Source organism: Ornithorhynchus anatinus, chromosome 5, assembly GCF_004115215.2.
Source record: "Ornithorhynchus anatinus isolate Pmale09 chromosome 5, mOrnAna1.pri.v4, whole genome shotgun sequence".
Lineage (NCBI taxonomy): Eukaryota > Metazoa > Chordata > Mammalia > Monotremata > Ornithorhynchidae > Ornithorhynchus > Ornithorhynchus anatinus.
Window position 1 is genome coordinate 84,868,007 of NC_041732.1, and position 18,823 is coordinate 84,886,829.

General features: G+C 46.6%; 1 protein-coding gene across 1 annotated transcript in view; it reads right to left on the minus strand.

Moving 5' to 3' along the window:
* Positions 1-4,162: 4,162 nt before the first annotated feature.
* DOK6 (docking protein 6) overlaps positions 4,163-18,823 on the minus strand; it is a 371,981-nt gene continuing 357,320 nt past the window's right edge. Inside the window, exon 8 of the mRNA XM_029064409.1 lies at positions 4,163-9,104. Coding sequence (XP_028920242.1) covers positions 8,965-9,104 — 140 coding nt within the window. The 3' untranslated portion in view covers positions 4,163-8,964. The remainder of the gene's footprint in view (positions 9,105-18,823) is intronic.

Here is an 18,823-nt window from a genome sequence, read left to right on the forward strand (position 1 = left end):
CTAATTTCACACTCAGATGTCCCACTTCATCAGGAATTACTGCATGTCCAAACAAGGAAGGAAGTTCATCGGTGTTTTGATTTGCAACAGTGAAACAGCAATGGCCAGCATTACCTTGTCTTTGCAAACTGAACTTGAAATACCAAGGCCACTCAGGGCAGAAACCACGCAAATTCTCCTTGAAACTCAAATTTCCCTCCATTTCCCAGTATCCCCCGCCCCCCCTTCTGCCATCCCCGAACCTGAAAGACACATTCAGATTCCTTACTTTCCCCAAAGCAGAGACCAGAAAGGAGATAATCTGTTGATACAGTTTAGTTTCATTGATTCCTACTGCCTGATTTTCATGAATTACACTGCCAGATTAATAGTAGAAATCGTTGGGTGCTCAATAACCAGTGACGCCTAATCCCAAATATACAAATCCCACAATTATTTTCACTAGATCCGCATCTTCATTGCCTCCCTTCTTGAGGCATATTTAATGATTGCTGCTTCTATGGAGGTCCCTGGAAGCATTTCTGATTGCCTTTTAACTATGGTGAACAGGTTTCTTTAGGGGAAAGAGTCAGCTGTTGAAAAGGCCGTTTGCTGAATACTGGGAATGGGGGTGGGGGTAGTCATGGCTCTGAAAGGCCAGAGAAATCCCATGGCTCAGTGGTCAGTGCAGAGACAGTGAATGCCTGAGTTTCAGATCCCTCATGAGAGGAAAGAAACATTGAGGTCCAGACATCAAATGAGTAAATGAAACAGTGACATAGAAATTTGAAAGATAATGCTGGTGCATCTGAATTCTTTGGGGGAGAGGGATGGACACCCTCCTCAACAACTCTACCTAACCCTTTGGCCCCCACAAGCTTCATTTTGTCTATGTACAATCATCCTCTTTCCCTCTCGGAGATGGTGACCATGGGAGAGTGAAAGGAAGGGATGGGGGGGGGCAGTTACCATTAGTACAAATCCCAGAATTCTATGAGATCTAATCTGAGAATTGATTGAGCATGCTCCAGCCTAGACAAGACCTTCCAAGGAGAATGAGAAAGAGCAGGTGGAGGCCACTGCAAAACAGGCTGAACGGTTTATCTGGGACAGGCACAATCCACGATCACTGATGTCATTTTCTAATTACCTACATGACCCAGAGGTGACCCACCTAAATCAGGACAGGCGATCAGGCTCTGGAGTCCATTACCATTCAGACCCTATTTTTAGGTTACTGCAGAGCATTGGAGGACATAGATTTCTTGACTTGGTAGCTCTCTCATTTCCAGCTTTCAGGGAAAATTCCCAAGTCTCCTAAATCCTCATTGGATGGAGGGAGTGGAGGTACATGATGTCACAACCCAGGAGTCAAATGATGGCAGGCAACCGTGGAGGCACATGATGATGTCAGCGCCAGACTACTTGTTTTGTTATGTTCTCTTTTGCTTTGCTGTCTGTCTCCCTCGTTTAGACTGTGAGCCAGTTATTGGGCAGGGATTGTCTCTATCTGTTGCCAAATTGTACATTCCAAGCACTTAGAACAGTGCTCTGCACATAGTAAGTGCTCAATAAATACTATTGAATGAATGAGGGAATGAACATAAGATTGATCTAAATGTGTGGCCTTTCCAAGGAGAAAAACTACCGCATTCGGGAATCCAAAACAAAAATAGATAACACAACACCACCTAACCCTCCCCAGAAAGGCCAAAAGCTCTGAACCAGGACTATTGGCTGATCCAACCTTATGGGGATGAAGGCCCTGGTGTCGGGGTCGGGCATGACCAGTGGTCCCTGAGGTCACTTGGGAATCCACTCTAAATTGTATTTCAGTCTGCAGTGCCACCTACTCACTACTAACAATGGCCCAGAATAAAATGGCGCTGAGGGAAAATCCAACAAATACATAATTAATTCTTGGTGACCTTATCTTGAATAAAGGGCAAACTCTAACCTTTATTTGAAAAATAGCAAGCCAGTGAGTGGGTATTGGGTGACGTTTTAAAGGTCATCAGAAATCTGTTCAGCGTTGAAGTCGTGGGAACTGCTGCATCCAAGCAGACGATGATTCTGTTATAGTGTACTCTCCCAAATGCCTAGTACAATGATCTGCACACAGTAAGCACTCAACAAATATAACTGATTGGAATCAGGAGCAGGAAGGAGATCTATTGCTCTAAGAGCAGAGGAAAGTTTATCTACCCTTGAAGTTACTAATACAAGCCCTCGGTCAATAATAAATATTTTCACCTGGGTTTCTCAGTCTTGGAGTTCAGTAGCCCCAGAGTTAATCATGCCTGATAGTTAAGTGGCAGTTTAATGACCCTGTCACCAAATGGAGTGCAGATTTCCTTTTTGATTCTTTTCCAGTAGAGCATGTCAGTTAACATTGAACTAACCTCAGCAGTCTCTGTAATTTCCAAGGAACTGGATAAATAGATCTTATAAAAGACCATTACTCCTGCAACTAAACTCTATATTGCTCCTCTCTTTCCGGCAATGGAAAGAGGCAGTACTTGGTTATGTCTTTTTCATTTGATTCCCTAGATTTTTTATTGCATTAATATCATCTAGCTTCTCTGTTTTGACCAGAGACATCCATTTTTCTTTCAGGGATGGTGTTCACTTATGCATGCCATGCCAAAGTTCTTTTAATGCCCAGACATCACTGATGCACAAATGTACAAAGAGGTCCATGAATATTCTGCCCCAAACTTGAGCCACCTTGTCTGATCCTTCTCCTTCTGGGTCTATTGCTATTAGCAAAAGTTTAAGGAATAAAACTGTAGGTAAGCTCATTGTGGGCAGGGAGCGTGACCTTTTATTGTTATAGTGAACTCTCTCAAGCACTTAGTATAGTGCTTTGCGTATAGTAAGCACTCAATAAATAGGATTGCCTGGCAGACTGACTGACAATAAGAAATGGAAGAAAGCCTCAGTGCAGTGACATGTTGGTTTCAGGGAACATGTCTGCTAACTCTTTTGTATGTACTCTCCCAAGCACTTAGTAAGGTGCTCTGCACGCAGTAAGTGCTTGGTAAATACCATTGATTGGTTGATTCAGGGATGAATTGTCTTTCTGCCTTCTTCCAGGTTGCAACCAGAACTGGCAAGACAAAAGGAGGCGCTATGACTGTTTTCAAGGAAATGCTCCAACTCTGAGCTTTGTTCAGGTCTCATGGAGAGGGGTAATGCTGAACGATGAAATGCAGGGTGAGAACATGAACATGTCAGATATTCAAAATGGATAGAATGTACTTGTAAATCAGAAAAAGAACCCCCTTTCAAACGAATCCAATCTCTTCATCACCTTTAACGGGAAGGAGTGCAGAGAATAATGGCAAATGAAAACATATTAATCAAACTCAGACTCTCTAGAGGAGGTGGAAAACTGTACTTGAAATAGATTCTACACCCTCTCACTCAAATGTTGATGAGATGTCAAACTTGAAAAAGGTGAAAAAGTCTATGGAAATCACAAAGTAACATGGGACCTTTCGATTCTCTTTGTTCCCCTGTTCCCAGAAACTGAGAGAGCCAAAGCTTCACTGAGTTATAAACTGTCCCCAGACCCATTTCTGATCTCCAGAAAACCTTTTCCCTAACATCTGTGCTTGCTTTTCCCCTCCATTTTCTGTTGTAACTTGCTGTTCAAGTGGTGACAGGCCTGAGGCTAAAGTTTCAAGGTTCAAGGTTAAAGGCCACTGGAGACAAGGACCACAAGAAAGCCCACAGGCTCATGGCAGAGACCAAACTTCTGTTAAGAGGGGTTGGGGTCTTTTTGGGCAGTGGTTCTTGTTTCTCTCTCTTCTCTCTTTCTCTCTCAGATCTTGACATTTATTGTCAATGGACTCTCAATTTCCTAGCCTATACCCATCTCACCTGAAGTGCACTAAGGGGCTTCCTTAGTCTGGCAGGGCCAGGTAGACGTGTTTCCATATAGGGTCCTTTTCTGACCGCTTAATGTTTAATGTTGGTATTTGTTAAGCGCTTACTAGGTGCCGAGCACTGTTCTAAGTGCTGGGGGAGATACAGGGTAATCAGGCTGTCCCACGTGGGGCTCACACACTTTTAATCCCTATTTTACAGATCAGGGAACTGAGGCACAGAGAAGTTAAGTGACTTGCCCACAGTCACACAGCTGACAAGTGGCAGAGCCGGGAGTCGAACTCATGACCTCTGACTCCGAAGCCCAGGCTCTTTCCACTGAGCCACGCTGCTTCTCCATAGACTGGAGCCCAGGCCCATGTCTCTTGGGTGGTATATGCACTCTCTGCCTCCTCTCCTCAACCCAATCAGAAAAGTAGGAAAAGAGTAAGTTCAGAAATAATTGTATATCACAAGACTCCATTCTAATATCAGAAAAATTTGCAGCTTTATCTGTGAGCAGGATTTCTTCCAATGCTCATCACGACACATGAAACATTAAAGCAAAACTCAGTCCTAATGAAGGTATTTCACTGCTTTTCTGCACTAAAACAACAGCAGCTGAATCTGGACTTCTTTCTCCCAGGGATGCAATTTTCTCAGCTGATTCTCTCTTGTTTCCTTATTGCTCACTGCGAATGGTTAGCTATCTCCCTGCTAGTTCAAGCTTTTCCAGCTAAACTTTAGAGGGACTGAGGCAAAGTGAAGAATCTTAGGTTCTCAAGAAAAAAATCTTCAATGTCTACCAGAAAGGTACAGTTTGTAATTAAGTGTGGGATAGAGTTGGTGAGGTGCTGTTCACTATAAACCCTCAGTCTTTTCAGCAGGACAGAAGGGGCAGTGATGGAATTTTATATTTGGTCAATGAATTTCAAACCAATCAATGAGCACCTTGAGTTTTCCCAATCCAAGTTCAGAAGCTCTTGATTCACAAATGTTTGGAACCAGAGGGCTGAGATTTGGGTCAGTGACTAGAGGGAATCTCTTTCCTCTATGGGATTGAGACTGTCTACCAGGGAGACCAGGATTTCACCTATTTTATTTACATAGGGCTCTCAGGGCAGAGAAACACTCTACCTGGAAATCCATGGAAAGATAGCCTTTTGAAGGCTTGTCAAAGAACAAAATTCTCTGTTGCAGTCTAAGAAGATCCCACATTTCACTTGGCTTCTTCTCCTCCTCAGAGATGGGGCTTATGACCACTTTCTTTGGCCACTACCTAGCTGCAGAGAGAGCCCGCCGCCCAAAGGTAGTCATTTTCAGAAAGTACCAAGAGGCACATGCAGACAAGTTCCTTTCCCAGTTCTAAGGGGATGTCATTTGCAAATATTTTCGAGCTTTGGGAAGCTTTGGCTGTAACTGGACTCTCAATTTCCTGTGTGGCAGCCCCAGAAGCCCCTACAGGTTCCCTTTCCCATTTGATTTTATGCACTTCAAACTTTATATTTTCTATTGTTTTACATTTATATATTTTCATCTTTTAGATCTGTTGTCAAATTTTTCCCTCCTTATTTTTATACCGTGAGTCCATGGAGGGTCAGGAACCATATCTAACTTTCACCTGTGTGTTTTTTTTCCCCAGCTCTTTTTAAAACATAGTAGTACCTCTTAAAAAAAATGCTGGCCAAGGGCACTTCTCCTAAAGGGAGGAAGCAGACAGAGCTGGCAATGGGTAGTGGGCACTGACTGTAATGACTAGTTTACCTGCTCAGTGATTTTCTCCCTGCTCTCCACAGCAGGGAGCAGAACCATCCCTCAGCAGAAGCCCAGGATGCATTGTAACAGCAGCCATCTGGTCCGGGGCCCCTGTGACAGTTAGAACCCATAAAACGCAGGGAAGATGTGGCGGTTTGGACCCAGCATGGCTCTGCCTGCATCAGGGAGGAGAGTCAGGACTGGGTTCATTCTGTTTAATTAACACTGATTTGGCTGAATTGATCCTGCCTTTCTTTCTTCGTATATCTGTTCGATCCTTCCGCCTGAAGACTGTGAGCCCCACGTCAGGGCAGACAGTGTCTAAGTCCTTGCACCTTTCTCTGGTGCTTAGTACAGTGCTTTGACAGTGTGTGCACAATGTCACTTTTAGTCCTACTAGGACCACTAGATCCCAGATTGATTCAGTCACTCAAAATCCCAGGTCATTGGCCCAGGAACCACATTCATCATCTGCTACCATAAAGCTCGTCTTCACCTGCTTGTCATTTTCACTGCAGTGCCCATTGCCTTTTGTTACTAGTTGAATGTAGTTTTTCTCAGCTCCCCTGGGGACCGGGATCTGATTGGCGGTGGAGCTACTGGAGATAATCTCAGAAATGGCACCCGGGGGCCGTCTATAGCCAGACTCCTCAGTTGGAGGAGGGCCCACTGAATATTGGGAAAGAAGCCTTTTCTGGACTGTTTGGGAGTGAACTGGTTCCAGGCTGGACCTGCATCCCAGTCTCCTGGGTCAGGGGCACTGGTGATGGAAGACCCAGGGGTAAGTCTGGGCAAGGCACTGCAACTTAGAGGCCCACCCGAGATGTCTGCACAATGCCGTCCCCCTGCCATCAACCCAACAGTCTGGCTTGCTAATGAAGCTGAGCCATGACCCAAGGGCCGGAGACTTAGGTGGAGACACCAGGCCACCTGCCCACAGGGAACACTTGGCCACCGTATCCCGGCTTGAGAGGGAGCTTGTCAGCCTCTCTAGAGGAGGGCACTGTAAGGCCAGGGCTGCAATAAACTGGTCTCAGAGGGAACTGCCCCAGTGGGGCTGATGGCAGGAGTCTGGAGCAGCCACCTACTTGAAAAAAGCATTCAGAGGTTCTGCACCTTGAATGCTACTGGCCATTCAGGGGAGGTGACCACCTGCCATTGGTCATTTTGCCACGTGCAGTCTTGGCAAAGTTCACGGCCCGGGGGCAGAAGGTGAGTCTCCACCCCTGATAGCTGAGGAGAGGTATTGCCATGTGCTGGTAGGAAGGCTGGGCCCCCTCCTGAAGTGATTTTATATTCAGCTCGGAGGCATAGAGTTTATAAATCATGCCCAGAAGGGATGGGGATATGTCGCTCAGACAGACTCAGTACCAGTAGAGGTTCACAGAGGTTTATCAGCCTCCAGTCAGCTGAGCAAGGGGTTGATGGGTAAATACCCCAGTGCCTTGGGCTGAGACTTTCTTTGTAGCCTGTTTTGTTCTGTTCTTTGTTATATTCTCTTTTGGGTTTTTTGGGGGTTTTTTTTTTTACTTCATGACAGAAGCTCTGGCAGGGCTACAAACCTCCTCTTGGTAACGCTGCATGCAGACTGACTCCAAGGAAGCAGAGAGGTGAAAAACCATGTGAGTGGATCATCTGAGCCACTTGCCCAAATAGTTGTCCAGTCAGGTTTGAGTTTCCATGGATCATTGGCTGCGAACACCTGCTGGAGGCCACAATTGATCAATAGTATTTACTGAACACCTGCTATGTGCAGAGCACTGTATTAAGCGCCTGGGAGAGTACAATGGAATTAACAGACAAGAACCCTGACACAAAGAGCTAGCAGGCCAATCAAGTTTATGCAACCTGGCTTCTCTGTGAATTGGTTGTACGATAGAGGGAAATAGGATTTTTTTTTTCTTGAATTATCCAGCTCGCTGGTCCACGCACCCCAGGTGCTCAAGACTACTGCCGGGTTTTTCCTCCTTTTTCAGTGGAGTGGCCCTGGCCTCGGGAAAAATAAAAATGGCTTTCTCAGAAACCCTCTGCCATCTCTCTACCAGGAAGCGGGCCCGAGGTCCGATCCGGCCAAAGATCTCAAGCTAAACACTTTCCTTGTTGAGGACTTGCGAGCACCACAATCTGTGTGAAAGAGTTCATACCATTTTTGAAAATTCAAATAAACATCTCTACTCCTATAGGGGTATCTTTCACACTATCTATTCACTGCCTCCAGCTCTGCTCCCAAGACATCTTAGCACGGATTCAATCTCCCCTTCCCCATCATTGCTCTGACTTTCTAGAGGTTCAGCGGGGAGCCGCTCAGTAACTCAACAGGTCCTCGTAACATGGCTCAAATTGCTGACTCTGGACTGGACCAGGCCATCAGAAGCCAAGACATCTCTCCCCAAAAAGGCAGGGGCAGCTTGGGTGTGAGGGTCTCCGAGGGGCCTTGCTGGTTCGGCCACCCTCTCCCTCTCTCGGCTCCACTGGATTTGTGAGAGCAGACTCGACTACATAAATACTTGGTGAGTTGAGAGAGAAGCCTTTTTACAGCACTAATTTAAAAATAGATATTTGACATAACAATCTTGGTTTTAATGCACCAAATTACATTTGTCAACGATTTAAGTGAGCATAACCTGTCACCCTCAGCACACATTTTATAGATACTCGTATATATAGATGGATAGACCGATACCCAGATCTATATTTTTTCTACACACACACACGCATACACACACACACGCATGTGCATGCACATGCTCACACCCTTCCACACACACACATACACACACACGCACACACACACACAGAGTTGAGCTAAGGGGTCCTGCCTAAACTTGGGTTTTGTCATTCCCTGGGACCTTGACTAGCAGTGGATTTAACTCTATGGACAGCTATGATGCTATAGGGAACGGTCACCGACTATGTTCTGGTCAGCCCCCACACAGCTCCCCAGAGCTCCGAGCAGGCCCCACCACGGGACAGCCGCTGGGCAACTTAGGTCCGAGTAGCGGCAGCCGGAGAGACCCTGACCCGGGGCGGGGGAGGGATGTTGGGCTCCCAGGTGGTCCCGGCCGTGTCCACCAGGCCGAGCCACTGCACACCTTCAGGTTGTCATTGGCTGAAGTGACTCCCTTCCACCTCAAAGGTTTTAGCATGGATCCCCCAAAATATTCAATAAATAAAAGCCTCGGCCCTCGACTCAACGAAGCACAACTCCAGTTTGGAACCTTCGACTGCGACGGGACTAGAACGGAGAGTGCACTTGGTCTTCTGTGACTGCCGAGGGCGGGGCACGGACAGGCTCCCGGCCCCACAGGCAGGCTCCGGGCTAGACTGTCTCTGGTCGGTGGTGACTCAGCTCTATGGGTGTCATTGGATGAGGCTGGAGCTGTAGCTGAACCCGTAGCTGCTCGACCGCGACAGGGGCTGCTGCAGCTCCTCACTCTGCTCGGTGGCATAGCTGGGGAAAGTCTGGGCCCGGGACATCTTTGTGGAGCCGAAACTGTGACCTGCGAGCAAGAGAGAGAGGGGCATTAGCCATGGAATTCAAACGGGCCTGTACCGAGTGGACAAGCCAGGGTTCAGTGACCTCCCCCCTCACTCCCCGGCTGCAGACGTGTTGCCGGGGGGCCGTGACCTCAGCCTGAGTCGTGTTCCTGGGCCCTGAATGGCTTTTCACTGTGGCTCCCTTTCCTAATGATGGGGGAGGAACCAGGCAGAAGGCTATATATTGAGTGCTTAGTGTTTGCAGAGCCCCGTATTAAGCGATTTGGAAACTACAATACAACAGAGCTGAATGAAGCGAACCCTGTCTGCAAGGCCCTCGCACTGTGCAGAAATGATTTACAAAGTTGAAGAGGAGAGGAAGAACATGAATAAAACTAATATAGCAATGTATAGATCGATAGATGGATGGAAAAGTGAATACAAGCTGTCCTCTGGACTAGAAAGTAGTTGGTCCCTGAAAATAGCATCTAGGTGCCTGATTGTTATAAGAAATGCTTTTTTGTTTTACTGTGTTTTGATAAGCCTTACTCTGTGCACGACATTGTTCTAAGCACTAGGTAGATAGACACTAATTAGACTGTAAGCTTGCTGGGGGCAGGGAATGTGTCTGTTTATTGTATTATTGTACTCCCAAGCACTTAGCATGGTGGGCCCACAGCAAGCTGCCTCATTAGTGACTGTCTGTGATCCAATGAACAACAACAAGGAAGAGACTGGCCAAGGCACTTATGGGCTCTACCTGAGATAGGTGATTGTTGTCCTGTGGGGGTGAAACAAAAATGAAGGAAGGGCTTTCTCTCCCTGTTCTACCGGGAAACAGGTCTGGGCCAATCAGTAACTGCCACGTAGAGCCACAGCTGCCACGCCAAAGTCAGATAAAAGGTGGTTGCGTTGAATGGTATGGAGGTATGTAGATAGAGGCCTATGCAGAAGTAGCAAGAAGGAAGTACATTGAGAGCATCAGAAGAGCAGCACTTAGAAGCAGAAAGAAGAAGCACTGGCAGAAAGGGGTCCTTTGACCACAGACTGATATTGGACCCTTGGAGGAGTGGAGTGAGTGAGAGTGTGTATGCGTCACTCCCTTGCACATTGGTAAAACTAAGTAAAAAAACTTTCCAACAGTAACCTTGGTGATCAGATGTGGGGTTTGAACTCTTCTATGTGTCACTGAAGCTTCCTTAGTCCAGGAGGGTCCTGGTTGGTATGAACTGGTGGGGGCTTGTGACACTTAAGCCTTTGATAAATATGATTGAAAGGAATGAAGGTTGGACACAGTCCATGTCCCATGTGGGGGTCACAGTCTCAATCCCCATTTTATTAATTAAGTAACTGAGGCACAGAGAAGTGAAGTGTCTTGACCAAGGTTACACAGCAGGCAAGTGGCAAAGCCAGGATTGGAATCCAGGTCCTCTGATTGCAAGGCCCATGCTCTATCCAGTAGGCCATGCTGCTTCTCATGGAAGGAATGTTCTCAATGGGGAATTGATTACTGAGCGGTGGCTGAAGTGATATTTTTACCAAAAATGATGCAGAATTGTGGACTGTCAATTGTAGGAGTAATAGAACTATCTTAATGGTTTTTGAGTTAGAGAGGTTCCACAGTAGGATAGCTTTTACTTTACCCAAAGAAAAATAGATGTCAGCTGTCCCTGGTGACTCTGCCAGGTGAGCAGGTGATCAGGCGAGGGCAGCAGTAACTGGGGGCTGTTGGCTTGGGCCACCTGAGGTGGTGCCTATTGGGGGGTGGTCCCCACTGGGGGCAGTCCTGGGGGGCAGAGCCTAGGTGGGGGGAGCCAATCCTTCCCCAGAGCTGAGCCGAAACCTATTTGCGGACATAGTTACTGTTTCCTTGACTCAAGGATCCATGGCCAATTTCTTTCCCCCTGACAGCTTTCAGATTTCCCCTCTCCAGTTCCCACTCTCATCTGGGGCTTTAGCACTAAAAATACAGTTTCAGTAGGGTCTGGTTCTCCTAGTCTTGTTCCACATCAATCATATTTATTGAACACTTACTTGGTACTAAATGCTTGGAACAGTGCAATAGAATGGAGTTGGTAGAAGCAGCATGGCTTAGTGGAAAGAGCACGGGCTTGGGAGTCAGAGGTCGTGGGTTCTAATCCCAACTCTGCCATATACCAGTTGTGTGATTTTGGGCAAGTCACTTAACTTCTCTGTGCTTCAGTTACCTCATCTGTAAAATGGGGATTAAGACTGTGAGCCAAAAGTGGGACAACCTGATTACCTTGTATCAACCCACATAATAAGCGCTTAACAAATACCATCATTATCATGATGTTTCCTACTCATAATGAACTTCACATCTGCTGAGACAGTATTTTCTCTCCTCTCCCTACCCAGGAGGTCTTCCCTCAAATGTTATTCAGGGGCTGGTCTGTACGGAGTCTTGGAATGTCTTTAGCATCTTCAGCTTTGTTTATGACCTTTGTTTATGACCTTCCTCCTTCGGCTGTTGGCTGCTACTGATCTCTCTTTACCATTAGCTGTTTCTGAGCTCCCTCTATCATTGGTGGTTCCTAAGCGCCCTCTAGTCAGTCATTCATTGTCAGTCAATTGTATTTATTGAGCACTTACTGTGTGCAGAGTACTGTACCAAGCACTTGGAAGAGTACAATATATCAGACACATTCTGTGATCACAGTGAACTTACAGCCTAGAGGAGAGACAGACATTAACATAAATGACTAAATTACAGATAAGGACATAAGTGTCGTGGGGCTGGAAGGGGAATGAAGAAAGGGGGCAAGCCAGGGAGATGCAGAAGAGGGTGAGACAAGAAGAAAGGAGGGTTTAGTCAGGGAAGGCCTCCTGGAGGAGAATTGGCAGTTCTCAAGCTTCCTCTACCATTGATGTTCTCTAGCCTTCTTTGCCTTGGGAACACATCTTGTCCTCAACTGATTCTAGAATGAGACTCCTTCTGTCAACCTGGAGCCCAGCAGTACCAATTCAAGCCTCAGGGGCTATGAGAGATTTGAGAAACTGTACTCCTCTACCTTCTTCCTCCCAGAGATGGTTCCAAACCCCTTCTGATAGTGTAGGAAGAGAGGTTTCATAGCCACTGGCCTCTTCATTTATTAAAGCTCTCCAACTATTTACCAACTCAGGCTCCTGCAAACAGTGCTGCCAGGAGCATCGAGAAAGTACCGTAAGGGGAAAACATTGAGTTTAGGCAGCAGAGTATTTTCCTGGCAATTCTCTTTAGTCCAATGTTCATACTTGACATTAACCATCCCATTACTAAATGACGTGCCAGATTTCACTCCTGGCTGAGCAGGCTAAATAGCAGACTCAAAACTGCAGGTTGCAGGTTTTAATCTGAGCTCTGCCACTGATTTCTATGTAACCTTGGCAAGTCACCTCACTTCTCAGGGCCTCAAGACCCTTCATCTGTTCAACCCAGATAATAAGACTTCCCTCCAGGGCTGCTGGAAAAAAATGATTAGGAAAAAGTGAGTGTGAAATTTGCCAAGCTGGTTTGGCTGCTGCAGGGTGTCACAACAGAATCTGCTGCTTCCTCACGTCACTTGAAACTTAACTTCACCCATGTCTTTAAGCTGTTTATTCTATCTTTTTGGTTTCCATGAGCCTCCTTTGATGAAACATAGCAGCAGTGAGGCCAAGTGGCCTAGGAGTCAGGAGCTGGGTTTTAATCTTGACTTGGTCACTTGTCTGCTGTGTGACCTTGGGTAAATCCTTTCACTTTTCTCTGCCTCAATTACCTCATCTGTAAAATGGGGATGAAGACTATGAACTCCATGTGGGACATGGACTGTGTCCAACCTGATTAACTTGTATCTACCCCAGAACTTAGAACAGTGCTTGGTAGAGAGTAAGATCTTAACAAATACCAACTAAACTCTCTGCCACAGCTTCCTTATCTGTAAAATGGGGATAAGACTGTGCGCCCATGTGTGACATGGACTGTGTCCAATCTGATTATCCTGTAACTAGCCTAGCATGTAGTAAGCACTTAGCAAATACCACAAAAATACACAAAAACCCCCACATTCAGTCAGTTTCACTTTAAAGCGGGTTTTCATTAGATGCTTTGGCTAACATGCTGTTGAGGAAGGAAGGATACTCTTCCGGCAATGCACCCCCATCTGGTTAGAACGTGATGTGATGTTGGAAGAGACAGTTGTGTGAATATTCACAGGCATTATCGGTCAGATGTGGGGGCTATGATGAAATTTCTGCTTAGCTGGAGGTTCCTCCAGAAGGTAACCCTATGTTCAAGGAGAACAGATTGCTTCAGTTAATACTCTTGGCCCTTTCCTATGGAACTTGGATTATTGCTCCATACTCAGACTGGCTCTTCTCTGTACATTCCGAGAGGCACTGAGTCCTGATCAGCTCTCCTCCCGACCTCCCATCCCAGGGGACATTTCTCCTGTAGCCTAGAAGCTCACTGTGGGCAGGGATCATATCTATCAACTCTCTTGTACTGTAATTTGCCAAGCGTTTAGTACAGTGCTCTACACACAATAGAGCAGCATGGTCTAATGGAAAGAGGATGGGTCTTGGAGTCAGAGAACCTGGGTCCTAATCTCAGCTCCACCACTTGTCTGATATATGACCTTGGGCAATTCAATTCACTTCCCCGTGCCTCAGTTTCCTCATATGTAATAATGTTGGTATTTGTTAAGCGCTTACTATGTGCAGAGCACTGTTCTAAGTGCTGGGGTAGATACAGGGTAATCAGGTTGTTCCACATGAGGCTCACAGTTAATCCCCATTTTACTGATGAGGTAACTAAGGCACAGAAAAGTTAAGTGACTTGCCCACAGTCACACAGCTGACAAGTGGCAGAGCCGGGAGTCGAACCCATGACCTCTAACTCTGAAGCCCAGACTCTTTCCACTGAGCCACGCTGAGACTGTGAACTCCATGTGGGACACGGACTGTGTCCACATGATTAGCGTATATCTACCCCAGTGCTTAGTACATAGTAAGCACTTAACAAATACCATCAAAATTATTTTTTAAAACCACACAGGGTAATCACTGTGGGAAGCTCGGATCCCATTCCTCACCACACTCTTGCTCCAGATAGGTTGGTGATGAAGCCAACCTTAGCAGGATCGGAATCAGAGCTCTCCAAATTGAACCAGTTTTCCTCCCCTCTCTGCTGAGTGGATGGCAGGATGTGTCTGCCTATCACAGTGATAATAATATTATTAATGTGGTATTTGTTCACTACTTACTATGTGCCAGGCATTGTACTGAGCAAGGTAATCAGGTTGGACACAATCTCTGTCCCACGTAAGGCTCTCAGTCTTAATTCCCATTTACAGATGAAGTACCTGAGGCCCACAGAAATGAACTGAGTTGCCCAAGGTCACACAGCAGCCAAGTGGCAGAGCCGGCATTAGATCCCAGATTCAGCTGGCTCCCAGGCCTATGCTTTATTCATTGGGCCACACTGCTTCCATATGATGCCAGACAGTAGAAATCGGAGCTAGGAAGTCGATGACCACTTGACCACTCTGCCTGGTGATGAGTCCCGGATGATGAGCCCAGCGCTGCTCCAGCAGGAAGGAGCAATGCAGGAAGCAGTGTTAAGGTGAATCCCAGAAGTAAATCATGCAGGCTGGCGCCTGGGGTGGGTGGGAGGGAGGGGGATGGAGAATGAGGCCCCTCCCAATTGTATCCTTTCATTATTCCCAAATCCCGAGTGGCTCTGGAGGTGGGGCAGGGCGATGGAGAGGGAGGCAAGAGGTCCCTTACATTTCTCGTTAGCAGTTGCCACTCCTGATGGAGGTGTAACTCAGAGCCCTGTTCAGGCATGTCCAAACTTCATGCAGAGAGGGATCGCCTCACCCTTGTGAGACGACACCTCTTAGCAAAGGAAGACAGGTCTGCTAGACTAACCTCACTGTATCTCGATCTTGTCTATCTGACTGCCGACCTCTCAACAACAACCTTCCTCTGGCCTGGAACACCCTCCCTCCTCATATCCGACAATTACTCTTCCCTCTTTCAAAGCCTTATTGAAAACACATCTTCTCCAAGAGGTCTTCCCTGACTAAACCTTCCTTTCCTCTCCTCTCAATACCTTCTGCATCACCCTAACTTGCTCCCTTTTATTCATTCCCCCTCCCAGGACCACAGCACTTATGTACATCTATCTGTAACTTATTCAATTGTATTCATTGAGTGCTGTGTGCAGAGCACTATACTAAGCACTTGGGAAGTACAATTCAGCATCAAAGAGACAATCGCTGCCCACAGTGGGCTCACAGTCTAGAAATTTACTTATATTAATGTCTGCCTTCCCCTCTAGACTGTAAGCTCATTGTGGGCAAGGAATGTTTCTGCTTATTGTTATGTTATACTCCCCAAGAGCTTAGTACAGTACTCTACACACAGTAAACACTCAATAAATACAATTTACTGACTGACCGACTGACTATAGGCTCCTTGAGGACAGGGAACATGTCTTCTACTTTTATGATGTGCTTTCCAGCACTTAGTGCCTGTTGTGGTGTTGACACAGGATGATGATGGATGGAGTTGGATTCCCAAGGAAGTAATAATGATAATAATAATAATGATAATTATGGTATTTGTTAAGCTCTTACTATGTTCCATGCGCTCTTCTAAACTCTGGAATAGATACAAGTTAATCAAGTTGGACACAGTCCCGGTCCCACACGGGGTTTTACTGTTCAAATTCCCATTTTACAGATGAGGTAACTGAGGCCCAGGGAAGTGAAGTGGCTTGCCCAAGGTCACACAACGAACATATGATGGAACTGGAATTAGAAGTCAGGATCTTCTGACTCCCAGGCCTGTGCTGTATCCACTTGGCCATGCTGCTTAGGTACTTCTCAGTTGTGATATTCCAGCACCCAACAGCCCCAGGAGTGGCCATGACACCAGGAATTGCTGCTGCTGAAAGAGAGGTAGAAGGCTGCTCAGGGCAGCGTGGAGCCATGGTCGTGCCCTCTCTGGCCTGCCCTGTTTGGCTAGGATGGACCAGGGCAGAGACCCGGGTTAGTAGTCCGGTCCCAAGCCAAGACCTCCAATCCTGTTGGGAATGCAGCAGCTCTTTGTGAACAGGTCAGGGTTACTGACTTCGTCCCTCCTTGTTCCTTTCCCGCTGAGAGTCGTGACATTTAAGGCAAACCCGTTGAGTTTCCATTATTCATAGGATGGTTCAGTGTAAACCAGCAAAGCAAGGCCAAAAGAGATTTCTCCAAATCTTAATTAGCTAGGAGGTAAAACCGTTTACATCAGCATTAGGATCCTGGGCTCCAAGCCTGAAAGGAAAGATGCTGCATAACGGAAAGGTGCTGGACCCAGGGGAATGGTTTGGGGTGGTTATTTCTCCTTGAAATAAGGTAAAGTGGGCCAACCAGGGTCATTTTTTAATGGTATTTGTTAAGCATTTACTATACATCAAGTACTGTTCTATGTGCGAGGTAGAAACAAGTTTATCTGGATAGACACAGTCCCTGTCCCAAACAGGGCTCACAGTTTAGATAGGAAGATTAACAGGTATTGAATCCCCACTTTGCTGTTGTGGAAATTGAGGCACAGAGAAGTTGAGTGACTTGCCCAAGGTCACACAGGAGGTATGTGGTAAAGTCAGGATTAGAATCCAGGTCCTCTGGCTCCCAGGAGTGTGCTTTATCCACTAGATCATGCTGCTACTTCTAGCTCTGCTTTTGGAAGATTCCCCTTCTTCCTGCCCAGGACACAGCAGGAAAGGCAGGGATGGGGATGGGGCATGGCAGGGTCTGAGACCAGAGTCCAAAGGGGCAGCAGGGACCTGACCACTACTTGTACCACCTCCTTGAGGGAGGAGGTGGGGAGGGCAGAGAGCAGGAGCAGGTAGGGGGATGGGGGTTAGCTAAGGGCTTTTACTACCGGACTGAATCTGGGCTTGTTGGCACCCGTTCAGAGCCCTCAAGAGCAGAGAGCGAACTGGGACAGGAGGGTCAGCCAAGGAGGAAACCCTTCCTCAGCGGGCAGGATGACGATGAGCCAGAAGACGACTGACCTGCCAACGGGAGCCATGCAATGTGGAGAGAAGGGAGGTGATGCAAAGTGCTTCCTAGGGGATGTCACAGTCAGGACCTTGAGGCCTGAGAAATCCAGCCCTTGTGGAAGGCTGTTTGCCATGATTCAGTCCTCTGGGGAGTTTCTTGTCATCTTGTCAGTTCTGAGGTTCCTGGCAGTTGTTGCTGGAAGTCTGGGGTTCTTTGTCTCGGGGGATGCCCGGCAACAGTCTTGGGGGAAGAACCTCATCTTCTCCAAGAAACCTTCCCTAACTAAATCCTCCTTTCTTCTTCTCCCTCTTCCTTCTGTGTCACCCTGACTTGCTCCTTTTTTTCATGACCCCTTTCAGCTCCACAACACTTATGTAGACAGCCATAATTTTATTTATATTAATGTCTGTCTCCCCGCTCCAGACTGTAAGCTCATTGTAGGCAGGAAATGTGTCCATTCATTGTTGTATTGTACTCTTCCAAATGCCAGTACAGTTCTCTGCACAGAGTAAGTGCTCAATAAATAAAGTTGACTGACTGTCATTCCACCCCTGCTCTCTATAGGCCCTGACTCTGCGGCAGACCAGGCAGCAGCCCTACTTCATTTCAGAGGATGGGGGGCGGCGGGTGGGGAAAGCTGGGCACCTTCAGCTCTGACTCTAGGAACCGTTCTGACTGGCAGCAGCTGTAGGAACTCAGCCAATTTCTCAGCACAGTCAAATTGACCTAGTAATTTCCAGAGTCCCGGACTGTTTTGGTAAGGTCAGTGAACACAGTATAAATATCTTGATGTTGCTTCCTGCACTTTTCCTGGATCTGCCAAGATGCAAAGATCTTATATGCTGAGCTCTGTTTTATTCTAAGGCCCCATTGCAAGTGGGGCAGTGCATCACTATCATCATTAATGATACTTATTGAGCCCTTTCTGTGTGCAGAGTGTTGTACTAGGCACTTGAGAGAGTAAAATGCAACAGAATTATTAGACACAATGAGCTCACGGTCCAGAGGGTATGGTCAAATGCATTTTTTTCCACAGTCAGAAATCTCCCCTTTCTTCTTGAAAATGGTAATAGTTCTTGCATCTTGGAAGCCTTGCGCCAGACCCTCAGTGTTATAAATGACGACTAAATTGTAAGCTCCTTGTGGGCAGGAATCATGTCTCCCAACTCTATTGCACTATGGTGTCTTACAAGCTCTATTCTCTTTCCTGTTGGTTAGGTCTGGCTAACCACGGACCAGCCAGACAGATGGTAAGAGAAAGAACACTCTACCTATCTCTAGATAGTTTCCCGACCACCCAGGTGGCCGACTCTCCTTGCTATCCACAGCTTTTTCTGCCCTGTCATCAGAGTTCTGCACATGGTAAGCACTCTATGAGTACCCCAGTTGATGGACTGAGTGAAGAAAAGTGTATTGTAAATGTCTGTGGTTTATTCCTGCAGGAGTGCCCTCATATCTGGCTGCCTTTTCACTCATGGCTTGAATTGCACAGTTCACTTTTTCAAAAGTCAGTCGCTGTTTACGTGGATACTTGTAGTTGTGGGTCCTTGTTATTAATAATAATAATAATGGTATTTGTTAAGCTCTTACTATGTGCCAAGCACTGTTCTAAGCACTGATAATAATTATAATTATAGTATTTGTTAAGCACTTACTATGTGCCAAGCACTGTTCTGAGTGCTGGGGTACATACAAGGTAATCAGGTTGT